The sequence below is a fragment of the Dasypus novemcinctus genome, chromosome 10 (genome assembly GCF_030445035.2).
Source record: "Dasypus novemcinctus isolate mDasNov1 chromosome 10, mDasNov1.1.hap2, whole genome shotgun sequence".
In the NCBI taxonomy this organism is placed as follows: Eukaryota; Metazoa; Chordata; class Mammalia; order Cingulata; family Dasypodidae; genus Dasypus; species Dasypus novemcinctus.
In genome coordinates this window covers 8,519,720-8,543,022 of record NC_080682.1, presented here as the reverse complement: position 1 = coordinate 8,543,022, position 23,303 = coordinate 8,519,720, and the positions used below count along the sequence as shown (strand labels likewise).

Sequence of the window (23,303 nt, the reverse complement as noted above, 5' to 3'; positions counted from 1 at the left end):
CTGGGTGGGGCTGGCGCAACCGGGCTCCCCGCCCCCTCCCCGGACACGCCCACCCCGTTCGCGGCGCGATCCGCAACAGGCAGCAGCGGGCGAGCGCGAGGACCGCGCGCCGCGAGGCCCCGCGCGTGCGTGCACACGCTCGCTCGCTCGCGCGCTCGGGCGGGCGGGCTGAGGAGAGGAGCCGGAGCCCCCGCCGCCGCGGGCGAAGCCTCGGGGTCCGCTCGGCGTCGTCTCGGTCCCCGTAGCTCCCGCTCGCCGCCGCCCCCGGCTGGGCCATGGCGGAACGCGGAGGGGCGGGCGGTGGTCCCGGAGGCACAGGGGCCGGTAGCGGCCAGCGGGGCTCCGGGGCCGCCCAGTCCCCGCAGCAGCCGCCGCCGCAACCGCCGCCGCAGCCGCAGCAGCCGACGCCCCCCAAGCTGGCCCAGGCCACCTCGTCGTCCTCGTCCACCTCGGCGGCGGCCGCCTCCTCCTCGTCCTCATCTACCTCCACCTCCATGGCCGTCGCGGTAGCCTCGGGCTCCGCGCCTCCCGGCGGCTCGGGGCCAGGCCGCACCCCCGCCCCGGTGCAGATGAACCTGTACGCCACCTGGGAGGTGGACCGGAGCTCGTCCAGCTGCGTGCCCAGGTGAGCAGCGGGCGGGGTGGGACGGGCGCCTTGGGGGCCCCCGGGCTGTTCCCGCCGGGCTGGCTCAGTGCCAGGCCCCGCCTCTCCATTCCTCCGGGTCCCGTCGCCGAAGGGGGCGTCCCCATCCCCAGACTGTCCCCAGCTGCCGGACCTGGCCCCTGCCGGGCCTGGAAGGACTCCTTCTGCGGGAGCCCCGCCCTCTCCTGGCAGCCCCATCTCCTGCTTCTGGCGGGGACCACCCTCTTCCTCTCCGAGCTGGGCCTTCTGAACTCAGCCCTGGGCCTTTGCTCGTTGGGTCTGACCGAATCTGGCTTTCCCGATGGCCGTTTCCCAGAGTCAGTCACTGACTCTCCTTCCTGCCTCGCTGGCGCCCGTGGGCTGTACATATGTTATGTAGGTTTGTATAGCTCTCATTTGATATTCTTTCCCAATCCACTCAGTATGTGCCAAACTGCGTTCCACTTTCTGCCAGGGTAAAGCCCATATAGTAGCCCTTGGGGCTTCTAGTTAGTCTTCAGTACACTACCTTCATTGGTACTCAAGATTACACGCTTTCTGTCCCAGCCTTTATGCTCTTGTTTTTTGGATCCTCGTTTAGTGTCTTCTCCCTTCACCCCTTATTCCCTTGTCCCCCAGGAACTGGTCCCGAGTTCTTCCAGTCTAATTACTGTCTTGTTCCTAAATTCAATCCATTGCTGTTTCTCAGAATCATCTGGGACTCTCCTTCCATTGGCAAAATAGGAGTTTGGGATGTTTTCTGTTTTTTTTTTTTGTATTGGTGAGGCATACCTTCAACTCTGGGGACAACTGTGCAGTGTCTTAACAGTTGTCACCTTGAATAAACAGACTGTGGAACTCTATAAGCATTGCTGAGTAAGCCCAGAGAAGTGTCTGGAGGTGTACCTTTGGTCACGTATAAGCTGAGTCGATTCGGTGGTGTTGGGAACTCTGGAGCTCTCTCCCTTACTCAGGTAGCCCTGGGCAGATGGACACCTAAGTCTGAGCTACGGAGAAGTAGTGTCTGGCTTCTTTTGTTTATTTATTACCACCCCTTTATTTTGAATTATTTTATGCATGCACAGTTATGTCCATCATAGATATTTTAAAAATAAGTACCTATCTTTGACTTAGCTTAAGAAATAGCGTTGCCACAGTTCTTTCAAAACCTTCAGGGTGTCCCTTCCTGGTTGCTTTGCTCCCCCCCACCCAAAGGTAAACAATGTTCTGAATTGTAGGTTTATCATTTCCTCTTCTAAAAGTCATAGTTTTGCTATATATGTGCATTCCTCAACAATATGTTTTTAATTTTGAGTGTTTTTTGAAGGTATATAAATGTTATACTGTATGTGTTCTGTGATTTGTTTATATTTTGTTAAACTCAGCTTTAGCCTTGTGAGAATCATCAGTGTCCTCTGGGTAGCTTTAGTTTATATTCACTAATGTACGGTGTGACTAGATCAGAATTCTCTCGACGGCCATTTGGGCTATCACATTTGTTAACATGAGCAGTAACGTACGTGTATTTGCCCAGGACTCCTAGCGCTCAAGCGTAAAAGTTTCTTTAGGGTGTATATATATGTATGTATGTGGGGTGGAATTTCTGCTCCTGGTTATACACGGGTAACATCTCTAGATGCTAGACCATTTTTCACCCTCCTTCTACTCTGCATGCCCTTAGCATTTCGGCATTCACTTCACTAACTTGGCTTTTTTCTCTGTCTTTCCTTTAGAGTAATTAGAAGCCACAGTAGTTTAATGTGCTTTGGCCAAAGCCCTAGTATATTACCAAACTCAAATGGGAGTTTAGTATGTCACGGTGTTCCTTTCTTCATCCTAAACAGGCCTCTCTTCTTCTATGTAGGTCCATCTGTAGCTGAAATATTCTAATCCATCTCTTTCAAACAAAATCACTGTGTCCCTTCCTACAAAGGCCTAATGTTTGTAATGCATGCTTGCCGGTTTTTCCTCAACATCTATCACTATGTTTGGGGTGCCTGGATAGCTGCCTTCCCTGGCCTGTTAGATTGAAAAGGCATCAGCCAACTGGCAGGAGGCTGCTGTACAAGAGGGGTGGCAAATAAAATCACTGATGGCTGTTGATTTTTTTTTTCTTTTCCCTATGTTTATTATCACTGAAAAGTCCACATAATAAATTATTGGCTTATACCAAATACCATTGTGTATACTTTGGATGAGTTGTATGCTTTATTAATATGTATCAATAAAATTGATTTATTTTTAAAAATAAATAATTTATTAGCTCAAGAAGCAGCGAGGCATCCTGATCAAATCACTCATTATTCTGCTAACTTGGAATGAGAATTAGGCTGGCTGTTGTTTTCACCACCTGTAGGGAGCATGCTATTATGTCGTACTTGCTGACCAGTCCTTGAGGTTATCAGCTGGTCTGTCCGACTTTGTTTTCTGGCCATCACCCTTGTGCCTCCTGGCCTCTTGGGGAGCACTTGTGCTCTTTGGAGCATGCTGCTTTAAGTGCAGCATGGAAAGTAACACCTTGTGGGGAAAAATGCCTGCTCTTGGCCTTTCCAGTTACGAAAGTCATCCAGTTAATCAGAGGTCTCCGTGGTATACTTGTTCGTGTTGTTGCACGTGTGTTGGCAATGTGCAACACTCCGTATATGGCCTAGGATTAAACTTCTCTTGTATAACTCAAATGAGACACAAACATATGACATCTGTGTGTGAAAGAAATGAATCCTGTAGAATTTGGTCTTGTGAGAAAATGTGATCCTTTACCTACTGCAAAGATGAGTGGGTTGAAAAGTTGAGTGTTAGGACTTGAGTCTTTTTTTAAATCCCTGTAGGCATATAATTATTTGCTTTTGAGAGAAAAATGCCTTTTCCTCTATTAGATATTGAAATAAAGATGAGCATTGTGGTTGTATTTCAGGTGTGCACTCTGCTCTTATATAACAGCTACCAAATTCTCAGAATCCATAGTATTTTAAAAAATTTTTATGGATGAATAGCATTATGTACAGTTGGCTTTAAAATACTAAATTATTCTTTTCATTGCCGTTTTTACTAGCATTTTTGAAAATAAAAAGATTATACATGTCCACAATTAGAAATTCAAACAATATAGAAAGATGGAAAATGTAAAAATCCCCTAGCACCGGGACTCTGGTTCTCTGTTCCTAGAGGTAATCCCTGTGAAACACAGTTGGCTTTTAAGATTCTGTTACAGGAAGTTAGCTTTATTACAGGTCTTTTATGAAATTCATAGCTTTAAAAGTTGGCATCAGTCCCCTCTATCACAGGGGGCAGTACCTATTGCGATCCCACATGGTATGTATGGACAGACGTGTGGCACCAGGCTATGGACCAGGCAGCATTTGCTTGATCTTAAAGGAAAAAGTTGCATTATTGATCCCTTCTCTTCATTCTTTGTGTGGTGACGTTTTCCTTGATACCTTTTATTTTCTTTTTCGAGTTGCTGTAGGTAGGAGAGGCAGAAAAATTATTAAACTTCACAAGTATACAAAATTTCTTCGGTGGCATACAACTCTTTATTAGGACACAAAATGTACTCTGCTGTATCACTCACAAACTATATCACATTTGTCTGTTGGTGCATATCCTTATCTGTAGGTGTACTTAGAGAAGTTCAGTATTTACCTGTCATATTTCTCCTTAGTCCTCATTAAAAATATTTAAAAAGGTACTGAGGTTAAGCCTTATTGAGCAAAAGGTTTGGAACCAAAGGAGGTGGCCATAGCATGACTGACCTGCTATAGAAGTACTTACTACTTGAACGAAGGCTCTTGCAGGCAGTTGCCCCTCCAACCACAAAAGCATTAGCGCAGGTGAGCTAGGGTCATTGTACTCTGTGTTTTTACTGTGAACTAGGATAAACTTTGCCATGCCTCAGTGTTTTCTTCCATTGGATGGGATTACTTTTTCTTAACATCTGTCCTAAAATGTAGATGGAATAAATATCAAATTGGTACCTATAGATCCACTAGAGAAAGTACTTCTTCAGTGCCTGACATGAAATAAAAAAAATGTAACTGACCAAATAACAGAGACCTTTTGAAATTTCTATTATTTCCCTAGCATTAAACGTCTCAAAAGCATATTTGTACCTTAGAAGATTTGAATTTCACGTTGTGAGTGTTGTAAAAGAATAGCCTCTCTATCAGGGTAATGCTATCCATTGTCTCTGTGGAAGCTCAGATTCCTTAGTTCAGAAAGAGAATGACTTTCAGAGAGTCTTTTTTCCACATATCGATTTACAGATCTTTTGGGCACATTGGTGGTTATGTGATTTTTTTTTTTTTAACTAAATTTCCAGTTTCTTAGCTAAGTCACTGTTGTTGTCGGTGTTGGCTGCAGTGTGTGTGAGGGGTGTGCAAGTTGGAGAGTGTTTGTGCCTTGTCCTTTCACCGCCTCACGTCAGGGGGTTTGTGCTGGTTTGGTCTGGACTTGAGGGTGTTGATGTAGATTAGGGCAGGCTCAGTGGGTACTCCGAAATTTGGATTGGGAGTTGACCTGACTTGCATCCATGCCATCATATTCTGGAAGTAATTTCAGAGTTTAAGGTAGCTGTGGGAATGATTTGCAAATGTTGGTCTTTTTCCAGCTTAGAGTTTGGAGTGGTAGCAAGGGCTCTTGAGAAAAGTCAGAATTTAAAGTTGGCCTTGGAACTTCTTTCAGATAATCTTCCTGCCTCTAGGCCTAGAATGAAGAAAAACCAGCATAGGTTCGAGGGTTTTATTTTAGAGTATGGAGAGGTGTGCCTAGCCACACACGCTAGAATGTTTTCCCACTTACTGTCATGCAAGGTAGTTGTCTGGGTAGAAAATAGACTGGACCTGTGTTCCCTTTTACCTCAGTAAAAACCAAAGAATGGTTTTAGTCACAGCTCAGGGATCATCACTTAGGCAGACCCATACGTGACCTCTTTACCTGGGGTGGTGTGGTGGAAACGCCAAGAAAGATGATACATTGTTACTTAGCTTGTATAACTTCTAGAAAATAGTTGCTTAAATCATTCCATTTGACATTCAATTATGTCTTAAGATCATGAGCTATTTTATTTTTTAAAGCTGTGCAATCCAAAAAACAAAAAGCAAAACTCTGCTGTCCAGTACAAGTAACCACTAGCCTAGCCACTGTGGCTATTTAAATTTTAAGTTATTTAAAATTAATAAAATGTAAAAATTAATTTTTCAGTTGCACTAGCCACATTTCTAGCCACACTAGCCCCATATAACTAGTGGTTTCCATATTGGACCAGGCAGATGTGGAACATTTCCAGGACTGCAAAAAGTTTTATTGGATAATACTGCTTTAGAGTGAAAATTGCCTAAGTATGCTATCTCTAGTAATAATATTTGTGGTTTTCCTCTATTCATTTAATTAAACTGAATATTTTGACCTTTTCAAATTATTTTAAAATGCTCCTTTTCTTCACTATTTCAAAAGCCTGTTAGTTTTCTTCTTCTCCTTCTCCTCCTTCTTTTCTTCTTCTTCTTTTCTTCTTTTTTCTTTTAAAGTTATTACCTTCTAGCCTGCTCTACTTCTTAGTATAGGGAATTTACTTCCTGGTTCCTCCCTGCCATTTGTTTCCCACAATTTTAGGTCTTAGTATCTTTTGAGAAAAATATACAGAAGGATTAACACAAAATAGTTTTAAATGGTAGAATTATGGGTGATTTTAATTTTTGTCCTTATATTTTTTCGGAGGTTTGTAAATTTTCCACAATAAACATGTATTACAGAAGAGGTTGGTAAATGTTGTTTTACAAATGCATATTGACTCTGAATATACTAAAGTGAATTGTACACTTCCAAAGATGAATTTTATGAATTTTACATCTCAGTAAAGCTGCAAAAAAAAGTATGTATTGCATAAACATTGGATGATTGAGGAAATGGGGGACTAGAGTTTCACTCCACTCATTACCCTCCTTTCTTGGTTCTAGAGTTGCTTGTTCATTTTTATTGAAAGCAAAGATTGTGCATTGAGAGTTTCCTGGACCACATTCCTTACAGTGGCTGGATGGTATGGCATAGGTGAGAAGATAATGTTAATGATGACAGATTTATTTATTTAATGCTTGTGCAGCTTCTTTTAGACTGTAAAGTTTTAAAAATACGCTGATGGGGAGTGGTAGATGACCACCTTTTTCCTACGTACATGATCCTATATTCAATCCCTGGTACCTTCTGAAAAATAAAGTAAAATTAAATAAAAATACACTGATGGTCAGAATGTTTGAGTTTAGTTCTAGCTTCACCAATTTTTCTGATCTTGAATACTGTTCTCCCTTTTCTCTTTGGGAATAATGATCCTCATTCAACATTTCTTTTGTCCTTTCAGCACTTTCAGTACTTTTAGTTCTACAAACATAGACATTAGGTAATACCATAGATTATTTAAGCAAAAATATTTTTAGTACTGTGTTGTGCTTCTTAGAAACTATGCTCTGGGTAATTTGTCCTCTATGTTCTTGGTGATGTGATATGGATATAGGTAGATATAAAAAGGAATGATGTTTTAAAACTTGGTTCCTACTTCACCACTTGTTCCTCTCTTTGTAGACTGCATGACATCTCCCTAGGACAATCTGCCTCTTAAACCTTATTGTGAGCAGAATTTCCCCCAGGTAACATTTTGGATGTAACTGGCATATTTCCTTGAGGAAATTCAGACTTGTTATTGTGCTTCAATATAGAAAGGTGATTTTTCTTTTCAGTTGTCTTCCAAAACATGTGTGTGTGTATTTTTGAGTTTCCTTTTGTTCCTCTTTCTGTGAGACAGAGATTCTTTGTAGCAGTTCTTTTATAGTTTAAGCATACAAAAGCTTAGGACATCAACCAGTATATATTTGATCCCTCCTCACTATCCTTTTCCTATCTCTTGTTTAAAAACACCAAATGGCCTCAAGGTTTAGGAGTAGGTTTTTCTTCCTGTATCTTTGTTTTATGGTGCCTTCCAAACATACTACACATATCCTTTGTTATTCTACCTGTCTTCTGCCTCCCCATTCGTCTCCCAGAAGGCAACCACTAGTAGCAGTTCACAGTTATATATTTTACAAATGAAAATCAGATCAGGTCACTTAGCTCTTCAGAATTTTTCTGGTTCATTCATTCTGAAAATGCTTATAGACCAGTTGGTTGGTTCTACAAAAAAAATCCTTCATCTCATGAAGTATACATTCTGATGGGGGAAGGTAAGAGACACGATCAAATAACTTTCCATTTACTGAGAATAAAACCCCATTTAATGGCTTAGGAGACCGTGATATGGCACCTTCCTGTGTCTTTCACTCATCAACTCATCTTCTGCATGCTCACCCCCGCCTTAGGGCTTTTCACTTTCAGTTCCCTCTACCTGGGCGGTTCTGCCTGCCTCCCCCGTCATCCTGTGACTGACTCCTGGGTGTCATTCAGGTCTCAGCTGCCCTGCCTCCTTGGAAGGCCATCCTCACCTGCCCATTCCATTCCATAACTTGTCTATCATATTACCTGGTTTTATTTTTTTCATTTTCTTTCTTTATTGCTTATCAACATCTGAGATAATCCTGTTCATTAATTGATTGTTTTATAGGTGTATAATAAATAAATTTATCAGATTAATGAACCTGATTTTTCTACAGTGCCTGCTGATTTTGTAATGTTTATTGAATGATATCTATTATACACAATTCATCCATTCAGCAAATATTTATTGAGCATTTATATGTGCCAAACACTGATTTAGGTGCTGGGGAAACAACAGTGAACAGTTAACAAAGTTCATTCTCTCTAACAGTGTACATTTTAGTGGCAGGAGATAGATAACAAGCAACTAATCGTTAGCTCTGTAAAAAATGCTCAAGTAATAAGTAGTGCCATGATGAAAAGTAAAGCAGGGTGGGGGAGAGGGAGTGTTGGGGGAAGGGCTAGTTAGGTAGTCAGAGAAGGTCTCTGGTGAGATGACAGTTGACCTGATGCTTGAATGAAGTGACCCTGACTGAGCATTTACTCTGTGCCACAGTAACAGAGGCAGATATTAAGATCTGTTTTCCAGAAGGAAAATTGAGACTTAGTGAAGCCTCAGTTTTGTAAGGTTACATAGTTTAGAGGTGGATGGCCCTCCCAAGCCCAGTCTGGTTTTCATAGTTGACAAAATAATACTGCCTTGTTGAAATTAAAGAATGCTGCTCAGTTACCAAATTACAGACGGCGAGAGGCCGTATAGCATAGTGGCTATGGGTGTGAGTACTGGAGCCAACTAGCCTGGATTTGAATCCTGACTCTGCTGCTTACCAGTGACCTTGGGCAAGTTACTTAACCCCTTTATACTTCAATTTTCTCATCTGCAAAATGGGCATAATAATAGTCCCTACCTCCTTGGGTAATTATGAAATTAAATGAGATTAATGCATTCTTGGTGCTCAAGCGGCACACAGAAAGCACTTAGTAAATGTCAGCTGCTATTATGATTGCTGTCTTTCTTGCCAATCCAACTTCTCTGTCTCTCCGTGCAAAAAGCTGGTTTCTTTTTAGTACCAGGGCAACTTTGCTGATGTTCCGATTTCCTCCATGGGATCATCACAAGGCCTTGGGTTCACTTTAGGCACAGATCCCACCAAACTCCAAGCTTAGTAGATTAGAAAGTCAAAACATAATATTTTGGTTCTCTGAAGCAGTGGCTAGATCAGGATCCTGTTTCTACATCCTGCCAGCTTATATGAACGGAAGAGATGGTGAAGGCCCCGCCTGCAAACCACAACTTTGTTTTGAGCCAACTTGACTCAACAGCTTCCCTATTCTACCTGCTGACTTCTTTAGCTCTGGTTTGGCAGCCAGAAGAGCAACTAAACCGGTTTACAGCTAACCATTTATTGCCACTGAAAGCAGAGTGACAACTAGGAAAATGAGGATTCAAAGGAAATTGATATTTTTCGCTTGTCTTTTTTTTTTTAAGATTTTATTTTATTATTATTATTATTTTTTTATTTCTACTCCCGCTCCGCCCACCCCCTGGTTGTCCTCTTTCTGTGTCCATTCGCTGTGTGTTCTTCTGGGTCCACTTGGATTCTTGTCAGCGGTATTGGGGATCTGTGTCTCTTTTTGTTGCGTCATCTTGCTGCATCAGCTCTCCATGTGTGCAGCCCCACTCCTGGGCAGGCTGCACTTTTTTTGTGCTGGGCAGCTCTCCTTACGGGGTGCACTCCTTGTGCATGGGACTTCCCTACGCAGGGGACAACCCTGTACGGCAGGGGACTCTTAGTGTGCATCATCACTGCATATGGTCCAGCTTTACCACACAGGTCAGGAGGCCCTGGGTTTGAACCTTGGACCTCCCATAGGGTAGGCAGATGCTCTATCCATTGAGCCAAATCAGCTTTCCTTTCTCTTGTCTCTTTAAGTTTTTCTTTTTATGTCTCAAAGTATAGAAAACCCGTATTCTACTTTTGTAGGAAAAACCTGATAATACATTTATGGCCTATCCTGAAACACTGGATGTTTGTATATATATGATTTCTCCTTTTAATGAACACCAAGACCTTTTCCATTTTGGTTAGAAATTTGCAAATACATTTACTTGTTTGTGGTTCCTCCATGAAAAGATGTAAAACATAGATGCACCTTTTCTTGACTCTGTATCATCATGATGAACAGAATCTTCATGGAGACCATCAGGGTTTAATAATGACTGTAGACTGGTACAGAGTTGGTGCATAACTATTTTAAAATTCTTACGTTTGCTTTTATTGGTCTTGCCTTTGTTACTCCTTATTGCTCTCAGTATGTCTTCTTTTTGCCTTGTTGCTTCTAATATACTGTGGGCTGAAGAACCAGATAATCAAATATATTAAGAATGAATATTGAGGCTAAGAATAATGGGCATTCTAATCTGTGAACATGGGATTCAAACCTGAGGTGTTCTAGGTATGAAGAAGAAGCAGTTTTGCATTTTCTCCGGTTCTAGGTTGTGCTCCAAAGAGGTAGGATGCCTGGGCGAATTTAGGATAGTTGTTAATTTCTTAGAGGCTTAGCGATTTGAAAACCAGTTGAAGATACATTTAGAGTCAAATTTTGCATTTGGGTTGAAGTATTATAAGTTAGTGAATAAAGCCCTCTATCAGTGTTTGATTAAATTTCTTTTGATTACTTCTGGGCAAATTTTTTTTTTCCTTGCTATTTTAAGGTGAGGATACTCTTTTTTATCCTACTGACTTGTTATGAAGAGAAACAATATGTTTGTAAAATATTTAAGAAACTATATTCATAGATATCATTACATTTACATCTTTGGATAATGTCAGTGAAACTGTGACTATAATGGTATAATATTTGTACTGTGGTAGACCTGATTTATATTAGTCATAATTTTCATTGTCTTGACAAGTAGGTTTTGTTTGGCACTTTCAGCTCATATCCAATGGAATGCAGCTGTGTAGTCTACTTTTAAGCCTATTGTTGAATAAAACTTTCTCCTTAAAATTGAGATATGTGGAAAGTAGTCTACAGCATTCTTTCTTTTCTGCCATGCACCGTTTTTGCTGTGGATGAAAATGAATAATCAACTCTGGAAAACGGTATCCTCTGGGGACCTAAAAACTCTTGTGGCTATTAATGGATTTAATTGTATTTCCTTCTGCCACCAAAATGTACAGTAAGTTGTTTATGCCCTTGCCTTTAATGGGGAGAATTATTGATTAAATGTACGTGATATCGTTATTGCTGTGTTTTCATTACTTGCAGATAATCCCTCCATCTTAAAAATGAAAATCTTTAACTTATAAAAAGGAATAACTGTAATATTATTAAACATTGCCTGCTCATCCTTTTGGTTGACTTTTCCTCCCATGGGGAAAAAGGAATGTATCCTCTCACTGGGGAAGCAAAGTCTTGATTTGATACTATTCTCCAAAACTGTTTGACATAAGGTTGGTGTTTTCAGTTTACCAAAGGGCTGCCGATGCAAAGTACCAGTAATGGGTTGGCTTTTATAAAGGGTATTTATTTGGGGTAAAAGCTCCCAATTCTAAGACTGTGGAAAGTCCAACACAAGGCACCATAAGAGGTGCTTTCTCACCAAAGTTACTACTGGTGTTATTGCCATGTGGTGAAGCAAGATGGCCACCAGTCCCTGTAGAGGTCTCTGCCTTCCCCTCCAGAATTTACCGTCTCTTGGAACTCAGCTTTGAGCAACCAGGCATAGGGCTTGTCTCTCTCCAGGTCTCCTGTATCAGTCTTGGCTGATCTGCTCACTTCCCAAGTTCAGCTTTGAGCTATCAGACATATAGTAAGGCTGGTCTCCCCTTGAGCTGCTCCATGGGCCCAGCCTCTTGGGCGCTTTGTGCTTAAGCAGTCCTCTCTCTCACGTTGCAGAATCAGATATGCTAGCTCCCTTTTCCTCTGTCTGTTTGAGTCTCTGTGTCTCCCTTTATATCAGAGCCAGCAAGAGGGCGGAGACGCGACATGAATCACGTCCTATGATATAATCACGTCAAATGAGTCTCACACCTACAGGAATACATTAGTTCAGGGGTTCTTAACAAGTGGTGCGTGAGCTTGAATTGAAATTCAAAAAAAACATTATTATTGTGGAATCATGTTAGTACGAGTGTGATACATTTATTAAATAATACACAGTACAGTGTGGACTTAGTAAAGGATATACATGGGTTTTTCACCTAACTGGCAAAGGGGTCCATGGAATAAAAAAGGTTAAGAACCTCTGGATTAGTTAAAACATAATATTTCTCTTTTTGGGATTCAAAAATAATTTCAGCCTGCCATAATTGATTTGATTGCTTCTGACTTAGGTCAAGTGATATGTTTACTTATGTTCCAGAAAGGCCTGGTTCTACCGCAGTGGACATTGATAAATGTCTCAGTGTGATGAGGTTTCATCTCATTTGAATATCTATTTAATAGAACATTTTGTAGAAGAATGACTGTTTGACATGATATCTCTGTTTTGTTTTGTTTTGTTTGTCGCTCTCTCAGGTATTTCCTCCTATTAAATATCTGGAGAAAAAAAGTCAGCAAATTGATATAATCTCTTCTAAACTATATCCCAGAAATGCTTTGTCTTTAATATTTGGTTTCTTATTTGGGTTTACCTCACCATGGATATGTCTCTGTAACTCTTTCTCTACCTAATAGTCCCTCAGTTACTTCATTTAGTCAACAGATATTTATTGAGCCTATCTCATATGCCAGTTACTGTTTTAGCCACTGAGGAAAGAAAAGTAAACAGAACAGACCAAAATCCCAACTCTCATGAAGCTTACCTTCTAGGGACAGGGTGGGCAGCAGACAGTAAACAACTGAGTAAGCAAGTAATAGGTCAGGTGGAGAAAAATGAATTAGGAGAGGGGATAAGTAGGGCAGGGTGGGAGAATGTTACAGTTTTCAACAAGGTGGTCCAAAAGGCCTTAGAGGAGGGGAACAGGCCATCTGGAGCACACATTTAGGAAAGTTACCTGAATTTTGGGGGAAGAGCCTTGTCAAATAGCTAGGACAAGCAGGCTCCAGGACCAGCCAGTGTGACTGGAGCTAATTGAATTACGGTGAGAGCAATAGGAGGTAAAGTCAGAGAGGTAAAGGGTACCAGATGTTGTAGGCCGTTGTAGGACTCTGGCTTAGACCTTAAGTGAAAGGGAAAGCCGTTGGGGGTTTTGAGCATGGAAGAGATGTAATGACTTCCATCTTAAAAGAACCATTGGCTAGAATAGCCTGTAAAGAAGGGCAGAGGTGGAAGCAGGAAGTCCAGTTAGGAGACGTTGTGATGATCTAGGTGGGGATGTTTTCTTGGACCGTGGTGGTAGAGGCAGAGATAAGAAATAGATTCTGGATATATAAATGATTTGCATATGGTTTAGATTAGGCATATGAGAGACTATAAGGATTCAAGGATGACTCTAAGATTTCGCTTAACTTCTTGGTGTCAGTTTTCATGTTTTACAAAAAAAAATTGTTAATGTTAACTCTATCTTAGTGATCTCTATCTTAGCGATATATGAGCATGAGATCTATTTAACAGAACTCTTTAGAGCTCTTGAAGGAGTTTGTTTCCACTTTGCCATCTGTAATTAATTGGAGATAAATATCCTTGGGAATTTTCTGGGTGCTGAAATCATCCATAGGTTGACAACTGATTGTGTTAAAAGTCTAGATAGGTTCTTCAATGCTTCAGACCACGATGAAACTGTTAGTGCAGCCCAGTACGTCTCAACTGCCGTAATTGTTCTCCGAGTCATATTTGCTCTGCCTGGTATCTTCTTTGTGACCCTTACTTATGTTATGGTTTTCCCCGAGACAGATTTATTGCAGAAGCCATATCAACTGTAGCACATATTCTTTGTCACTAACCCAGTGAAACTGAAAAGTCAAAACAACTTAAAAAAAAAAAAGATTGGTTTGTTACAGTAGACAGCCTGTCTCTGCTTCTAGGAGCTGTGCTGTAAGGAGCAATCCTGTGGCAGGATGATCTAATTTGTGTAATTTCGAAGGTGGAGCTATTTTTGAGGGGAAAAAAAAACACCAGAAAAATAATGGAGCCCTTTGCTTGTGGATACCAAGCTGGATTTTACTGATTTAAAAGGAAAAGAACACAGTTAAATCTTGTAATTTGAACTCTTTCCCTCCTGTTCTGTTTACTATGTTTATATCGAGTTTATGATCGATTAGGGTAATTGCTCTTGAAAATGACATTTCTGCATAAGTGTATTACCTACCTACTGTTACTTGACGTAAGTGATTTAGATAAAGTGAGCAGCTTAAAAGAACAGTTACCAGGTTGGTGCTCTATACAGTTCTTTTGATAAACTTTGGCTTTGTTAATAAACAAACCCTATCAGGCTGTATGCTTCCTTTACTATCCTGAAATGAAGTTCCCAGATAAGAAAACTTACCTATATGTAATTTCAAAAAAGTCAATAAAATGTCTTAATTATAATATAAAAGAAAAATAAAAGGAAAGGTCTCTGTAATAAAATACGTATTTCTGCTTGTAAATTATTAGAAGATATTATGCAATTGTGCAGGTTATGTTAGAAACCATAGCCATCAGTACTTGCTGCTACACATAGCTTTTTTTTGTTCTTGTTTTTGTTTTTTGAGGTACCCAGGCTGGGAATTGAAGCCTCATACGTGGGAAGCCAGCGCTCAACCACTAAGCCATAGTGGCTCCCCTGAGTTGTTTTTTTGTTTGTTTGCCTGTTTTTTTTGTTTTATTTTGTTTTAGGAGGCACCAGGAACCTCCCATGTGGGAAGCAGATGCTCAACAGCTTGAACCACATCCGCTCCCTACACTAGTTTTATCTCTGTGAATATGGCACCTATAAATAGAGACTCATACCAGTGTATTGCATTGGTGACTCAGATGATATGTGGCAAAGTGTTGGTGATATGATTTTCTAAAATGGTGAATACGTCCTTGTAAAGTTCCACACAAAACCTAGTACAGGGTGTTAAAAAAAAACAAAGTATAGGCTTTCCTCTGTTTACATAGTAGTTACATTCCTGGAAAATTCGGTGTATATTAAATGGTGGAAAAATACTTCGTTTCTATGTAAAATTAATTTAGATTTGGGCTTACTTAATTATAAACAGCTTTTTATTTCCATGCATGTCTGGCAGGACCAAAAGTAGATTTACCATGAAGTTATAATGAAGCTAAAGCTTCAGGACCCTTCATATGCACAGGCTACTTCCATGGCTCTGTATCTACTAGAAAAAAACAAGACGAAAACACTTTTATTTGAAGTGTAATATATGCTCAGAAAAGTACACATGTAACAAGTACAGTTTGATAAAAAAATTTTTTAAAAATTTATTTCTCTCCCTTCCCCCCAGTTGTCTGTTCTCTGTGTCTATTTGCTGTGTGTTCTGTCCGCTTCTGTTGACAACGGCACGGGAATCTGTTTCTTTTTGTTGCATCATCTTGCTGTGTCAGCTCTGTGTGTGCAGCGCCATTCTTGGGCAGGCTGAACTTTCTTTCGCGCTGGGTGGCTCTCCTTACGGGGCGCATTCCTTGCCCATAGGGCTCCCCTACGCGGGAGACACCCCTGCGTGGCATGGCACTCCTTGCGCACATCAGCATTGCACGTGGGCCAGCTCCACACAGGTCAAGGAGGCCCGGGGTTTGAACCATGGACCTCCCATGTGGTAGACGGACGCCCTAACCACTGGGCCAAGTCCACTTCCCCTGATAAATTTTTATAAACCCACATAACCATTACCTATATCAAGATAGTTACTTATCGGGAAGCAGATTTGGTTCAATGGATGGAGTGTCTGCCTACCACATGGGAGGTCCAGGGTTCAAACCCAGGGCCTCCTGACCCGTGTGGTGAGCTGGCCCATGTACAGTGCTGATGCACGCAAAGAGTGCCGTGCTATGCAGGGGTGTCCCCTGCGTAGGGGAGCCCCACGCACAAGGAGTGCGCCCTGTAAGGAGAGCCGCCCAGTGTGAAAGAAAGTGCAGCCTGCCCAGGAATGGCGCCACATACACAGAGAGCTGACAAAGCAAGATGACACAACAAAAAGAGACACAGATTCCCGGAGCTGCTGACAAGAATAGAAGCAGACACAAAAGAACGAAGACACAGTGAATGGGCATAGAGAGCAGACAACTGGAAGGGGGAAGGGGAGAGAAATAAACAAACAAATAAATAAATAAGATAGTTACTTATCAAGATAGTTAAGAGACAGAATATTGGCAACACCCCAGGAGACCCCTTCAGGCCGCTTTCTAATCATATCTGTCACTGCCCCTCCCCTTTCCCCAAGGATAACTAGTGTCCTAACTTCTAATGGTTTTGCCTACATTTATGCTTCAACCAGTATATACTCTTTTGTCTAACTTCTTTTTCTCAACGGTTATGTTTGTGTGATTCATCTACACTGTTGGATCGTTGCAGTTTGTATATTCATTTTGCTGTAGTATTCAATTGTGTGAACATATCCTAAATTATCCACTTTGCTGATGATGGGAAATTTACCGTTTGGGTCTATTATGAATAAGGCTACTGTGAGCATTCTTGTACTGGTCTGCCGTTGAATATAAACATTCATTTCTCTTAAGTATATGACCAGGAGTGGAATTGCTGGATCCTAGGGTATAAAGGTATTTTCAGCTGAGCAATGTGTGAGAAAGTTCCAGTTGCTCCACATTTTCACCAATAGTTGATATTTTTTGTCCTTTTTATTTCAGTCATTACAAATGGGGGTAAAATGTTTTCTCCTTATGATTTTAATTTACATTTCTGATTATGTTGACTACCTTTCCATGTATTAGTCATTTGGATTTCCTCATTTATGAATTGTATGTTTGTCATTTGTCCATTTTCAATTGGATTGTCTGTTTCTTTTTGACTTGTAGGAGTTCTTTTTATTGCAAATACCTTCTCATACTCTGTGGTTCCCTTTTTACCCTTATAATGATATTTTTTGATGAACAGAAATTCTTACTCTTAATATGGTCCGGTGTATCAGTTTCTCCCTTTATGTTTAGTGCTTTCTGTGTCCTGTTTAAGAACTCTTTGCCTGCTTCAAGATCACAAAAATGTTGTTTTCTTCTAAAAGCTTTCTTTTGGGAAGCAGATGTGGCTCAAGCAATTGGGTTCCCATCTACCATATAGGAGGTCCAGGGTTGGATGCCCAGGACCTACTGATGAAGGCAAGCTGACCCATGTGGTGAGCTGGCCTACACGGATGGCTGGTGCAGCAAGATGATGCAACAAAAAGAGATACAGAGGAGAAGACACAGCAGACCAGGTAGCTGAGATGGTGCAAGAGAATGATCGCCTCTCTCCCACTTCAGAAGGTCCTAGGATTGTTTCCTGGAGTCACCTAATGAGGATATAAGCAGACACAGAAGAACACACAGTGAATGGACTCAGAGAGCAGACAATGGAGTGCGGCGGCTGGCTCGGTCGGTCGAGGTGGGGTCTGGCTGCGGACGAGCGGTCGGTCCAGCCTTGGACGAGGGGTCGGTCCCGCTTGGGAAGAGGGGTTGGTCCCACTTGGGACGAGGGGTCGGTCCGGCAGCAGACGAGGGGTCGGTCTCAAAAGGGTTGCGCGGTTCGGCTGACGGGGTCGCCCGGCGAAGCCGGCAACGAGGGGGTCGCCCGGAGAAGCAGGCGACGAACTGGGGACAAGGGAGGCCAGGCCCTTGTCGGGGGCTCTCAGGACTGGAGGGCGCACGGCAGAAGAACTACTGCGGAGACAAGGTAAACAGGCAAGTCCAACTTTATTGAGGGAGAGGCAACAGTTTTATAGGGGCTGGGGAAGGCTGATTGGTCGAAGCCACGCCCTGTTCTGATTGGCTGCCGGAGAAAGGTCAGTGGGAGGTACTGGAAGGGGGAGGGGTGGTGGTTAGGGATTGGCTGTTGTTGTTGCTGGGGGAAGTGGCAGGGTTTAGTGATTGGTGGCTGCTGTTGCTGGGGTAGAGGGCAGACTTGAGTTTCCTGCCTTGCGCCTGGCTGTTGCTGCTGGGGGGAGGGGGGAAAGGCAGACTGGAATTTTCCGCCCTAAGCCTGCGCAGGGAGAAAGAAGAAGAAGGGTGTTGCCTCATAAGGCATCGTGTGGCGCCATCCGGGAGGAGGGGCGGCCGCGGAAGCATGGCTGCCGAGAAGGGGAGACCCGAGGGCACTCTGCGCCCATGCCGAGCTCCCTTCAGGGGTGGCGGTGAGTCCGACCAGCCACCCTATTATGGGGGAATTAGGCCTACCGCGGCTGCTCCCCCGCCAGGCCAGCAAACCACACTTGAGCCCGAGGGGTGACCGCAATGGAGGGAGGGGGGAGAAAGAAATAAATCAATAAATCTTAAAAAAAAAAAAGAAAGCTTTCTTTTATCTTTTACATTTAGATCTGCAACCCATCTGGATATTGGTATTTGTTAAGATACTTTTTCCCCAACATGGATGTTCAGTTAATCTTGTAGCATTTATTTAAAAGGTGATCCATTTTCTACTGCTCTGCATTGCCACTTTGTTCAAAATCATGTGGCATTTTATGTGAGCTTCAGTTTCTCCATCCTGCATCAGTGCCTTAATTATTGTAGCTTTCTAATAGACCTGTTACCTCGTGGTGTAAGTCTTCCGACTTTGATTCTTCATGATTGCCTTGACTAGTGTTTGCCCGTTGCAGTTCTTTAGATATTTTAGAGTCAGGTTTTCAACTTCCTCAAAAACATTTTGAGGGGGATTTGTATCAGAATTGCATTGAAAACATGGATTAATTGGGAGAGAACTGAATTCTTTAAAATAGTCTTGCTTATTTAGATCTTTTTTTATTGATTTTGTACTTTTTGGCATAGAAGTGTTATACATCTTTTTGAAGATCTATTTCTAGGTATGTGACATTTTTAAGAATCCTAAACCTAATTTTGATATTGTAATTTTTTTACTCTCTCTTATGGAGGACACTCTGATTGTATAAGCTTTAGGCCTTTCAAAACCTGAATCTGTCCTTAGGTGGAACATTTTCACCCATACGAATGTTGGAAATCATGGAAGCCAGTTATTTCTTTGTGTGTGTGTGTGTTTAATATATTTTAAATATTTTATTTTGAAATACTTTCAAACTTTCAGGACAATTACAAGAATATTATAAACCCCATACAGAGAACTCCATTATACCCCTATCCTCTTAGATTCCCAGATGTACCAATTTGAGCATTTTGCCACATTTGCCATATCATTCTGTTTATCTATCCATCTATCTATCAGTCCATTTTCTGAACACCTGAGAGTAGATTTATATATCATGCTGCTTGAACCATTTAATACTGTTATGCACATTTCCTAAGAACAAAGAAATTCATTTATGTACAGACGTTAAGTGCAATATCCAATTCAAGAAATTTAACATTGATAAAAAGTTTACAACATCTTTCCCAGCTTTTTCATGTGCTCCAGTAGTGTCCATTTAAGCCTTCTCTCCTCCCTTGTTAGATCCTGTCTAGGATCATGTATTGCCTTTGATTGTCTTATATCTTTTTTTTTTTTTTAAGGATTTATGAATTTCTCCCCCTCCCCTCCCTCTGCTGTGTTTTTGTTGTGTCCATTCACTATGTAATCTTCTGTATCTATTTCTCTTTTGGTCTTATCTTCATATTTTTTCTCCTCTAGGATTCACCGGGATTCAATCCTGGGGACCTCTGATACAGAGAGAGGTGCCCTGTTAGCTGCACCGCCTCAATTCCTGGTTTCTGCTGCACTTTACTTTGACCCTCCCCTTCGTCTCTCTTTTGTTGCTTCATCATCTTGCTGCATAACTCTCTTGCATGGGCACTGGCTTACCAGGTGGGCACTCAGCTTGCTACATGGGCATTCAGCTCACCACGCAGGCACTGGCTCACCACACAGGCACTGGCTTGCTATACAGGCCTGCTTTCTCGTCTTCTTTTTCACCAGGAGGCCCCGGGGATCGAACCTGGGTCCTCCCATATGGTAGGCAGAGGTCTTATCATTTGAGCCACATCTGCTTCCCATCATTTTATCTTTAGTTGCTCTTTCTTTTCTTCTTTTTAATTGTGGGAACATATATAAACTTACCCATCTCAGCCACTCCCGAGCATATCATTCAGTGAGATCAATCACATTCATAATGTTGTAGTACCCTCATCTTCACCCATTACTAAAACTTACCCATCACCCCAAAGAGAAAACCTATACCCATTCCCCTGGCTCTGCCCCTGCCCCCGCTACCTTGGCAACCTGTACTCCCATTTCTGTCTCAAGGGGCTTGCATGTTCTCCATTATTTTCTTTCTAGTTACCATGGGGCTTAAATTTAATATCCTAAATCTACAACACTCTTGTTTGCTTTGATACCAACTTAACTTCATTGGTACACAGAAACTATGTTCCTGTAACCATCCCCACACCTTTATGTAGTCCTTGTCACATATGACATGTTTTTACATTAGAAATCCAAAAACCACTGATTTCTCCTTACATTTTGTACATTTGCTTTTAGCTCCTGTAGGAAGTAAAAAGTGGAGTTACAAACCGAAAATACAGTAGTTCTGGGTTTTATATGTACCCCTGTTGTTACCCTTATTGGAAATATTTATTTTTTCATCTGGCTTCAGTATGTTGTTTATTGTCCTTTCCTTTAAATCAGCAGATCACTCTTTAGCATCCCTTGTAGGACTGGTCTAATGGTGACAAACTCCCCCAGCTTTTGTTTTATCTGGGAATGTCTTAATCTCTCCCTCATTTTGAAATGTTTTGCCAAATATAGAATCCTTGGTTAGCTTTTTTTTTTTTTTTGCTTACAGCTTTAAATATGCATCTCCCCACCTTGCCTTTGTAATTTCCAATGAGAGATCAGCACCTAATCTTATTAAGGCTCCCTTGTGGCTTCCAGAATTCTCTCTTTTTCTTTAGCCTTAGATAATTTGATTATAATATGCGGTGGTGTGGATCTATGTTGGTTCATCCTGTTTGGAGTTCACTGAATGTCTTGATTGTGTATATTTGTGTCTTTTATTAAATTGGGAAAGTTTTCAGTTATTTCTTTGAGTATTCCTTCTTCACCTTTCTCTCTCTCTCCTCTTCCTGGGACTCCCACAATGCTTATATTGGTATGCCTGATGGTATCCTTACAGGTTCCTCAGGCTCTGTTTCACTTTTCTTTAGTCTTTCTTCCTTCTCTTCCTCAGACTGGATGATTTCAATTGTCTTACCTTCAAGTTCACTGATTCTTTCTTCTGCCTGCTCCAATCTGGTGTTGGAATTTTTAATTTCTATAGTTATGGTCTTCAGCTCTGTTTGATTCCATTTCATAATTTCCATTGTCTATTGATATTTTCCTGTGTTCACCTGTCATTTCCTTTATTCCCTTTAGTTCTTTGTGCATGTTTTCTTTTAGCTCTTTGAGCATATTTAGGACCATTTTTAAAAGTCTTGTCTGGTCTTCCTTATTGATGGTTTCTAATGCTGTAATCTTCTCCTTTGCCTGTGCCTTTCTTTGTATGTTTTGTAATCTTTTGTTGAAACCCATATATTTTGATTTCATTTTATTATTTCTGGAATTTAGACTCTGAGGCATCCATTCCTTAAACTTTTATCAAGCTAGTGGTATGACAGAGCTTTTTATTTTTTATTAGGAAATTGTAGGCTTATAGAAAAATGCATAAAATACAGAGTTCCCATATATTACCTTATTATTAACACCTTGCATTAGTGTGGTACATTTGCTGCAATTGAAGAAAGAATATTTTAATAATTGCACTATTCACTATAACCCATGGTTTATGCTAGAGTTCACTGTTTGTGTTTTACAGTACTATAGATACATATTTTTCAATTTTTTATTCTAGTAAGATATATACAACCTAAAATTTCCCTTTTTAACCACATTCAAATATATATTTCAGTGTTATTAATTACAGTAACAATGTTGACAGAGCTTTTCTTGAGTGCCAGAAGCTAAACAAAAGAAAAAGAAAAAAGAAAAAACAAAAATTAGAAAACAACTTTCCCAGTCTTTGCAGATTGACCAATCTAAGTGTTCTTCCCACAGAGCTTATCCATACAATGAGTTTAAAGATAGCTCCAGGCCAAAATGTAGGGGTATCCTTTCTGTGTATGTATCTGTTCTTGCACATGTGCATATGACCCTGGGAATTCCTCCATTTATAAGGATGGCAGTATCCCCTCTCCCATAGGAAACAGTTCCTCATGGTCACCAGGCACTACATGGTATGTCCTACAACGCAGTCCTTGCCCCAGGCAGCCTCTTAACTGCTCTCCCACAGCTTCCTATGGGATTGCTCAGTGAGCCACCTTCTAAATACAGAACAAGGTCTGGAATGGCAAGTCCCTCAAGCTACCACCAGAGAGATTGGGCCAAACATACATGTTGCCAGTATATGTACAAGGATTACTCTGCTTCTTCTGGAACCAGGACCATAGAGGTGAAGTGGGAGCTCTGCAGCTCTGTGGTGGGTGAGGGGTAGGGGTGAAGCTAGCCAGGGTACCATGGGATTCTACTGCTTTTATTTGTTTTTATTTTTTTAAGATTTATTTTTTACTTATTTCTCTCTCCTCCCCTCCCCACCCCAAGTTGTCTGCTCTCTGTCCACTCACTGTGTGTTCTTCTCTGTCCGCTTGTATTCTTGTCAGCGGCACCGAGAATCTGTGTCTCTTTTTTTGTTGTGTCATCTTGCTGCGTCAGCTCTCTGTGTGTGTGGCACCATTCCTGAGCAAGCTGTGCTTTTTTCGCACTGGGCGGCTTTCCTTACGGGGCACACTCCTTGTGCATGGGCTCCCCTACGCGGGGGACACCCCTGCATGAGATGGCACTCCTTACACGCATCAGCACTGTGCGTGGGCCAGCTCCATATGGGTCAAGAAGGCCCCGGGTTTGACCCGCGGACCTCCTATGTAGTAGGCGGATGCTCTATCAGTTGGGCCAAATCCGCTTCCCTCTACTGCTTTTAAGTAGCCTTTTATTTGATTCTGCACACACCCTGTTAATTTAGTCCTTTAACTATTTTCTGGAGCTTTAAGAAAAGTGTTTCTGACAGTTCTTGCTTCTGTGGAGGGGACAGAGCCCTGCAACATCTTACCCTGCCGTCTTGATCAGGGCAGGACCCTAAAGATAATTGGATCACTTTTTAATTGTGCAGGCCTGGAAGATTCCCACAGTGGGTTGTAGGATGTTTAGATTCTTGGCTTTTCTGCCACCCG

General features: G+C 41.7%; 1 protein-coding gene across 3 annotated transcripts in view; it reads left to right on the top strand.

Moving 5' to 3' along the window:
* Positions 1–151: 151 nt before the first annotated feature.
* PACS1 (phosphofurin acidic cluster sorting protein 1) overlaps positions 152–23,303 on the top strand; it is a 187,975-nt gene continuing 164,823 nt past the window's right edge. The window contains exon 1 of one of the 3 annotated variants that reach the window (XM_058305146.2): positions 152–625. In XM_058305146.2, coding sequence (XP_058161129.1) covers positions 276–625 — 350 coding nt within the window. In that variant the 5' untranslated portion in view covers positions 152–275. Of the gene's footprint in view, positions 626–894; positions 1,019–23,303 lie in introns of those variants that run through there. The other 2 variants (XM_058305145.2, XM_071217950.1) reach the window with 2 other exon arrangements.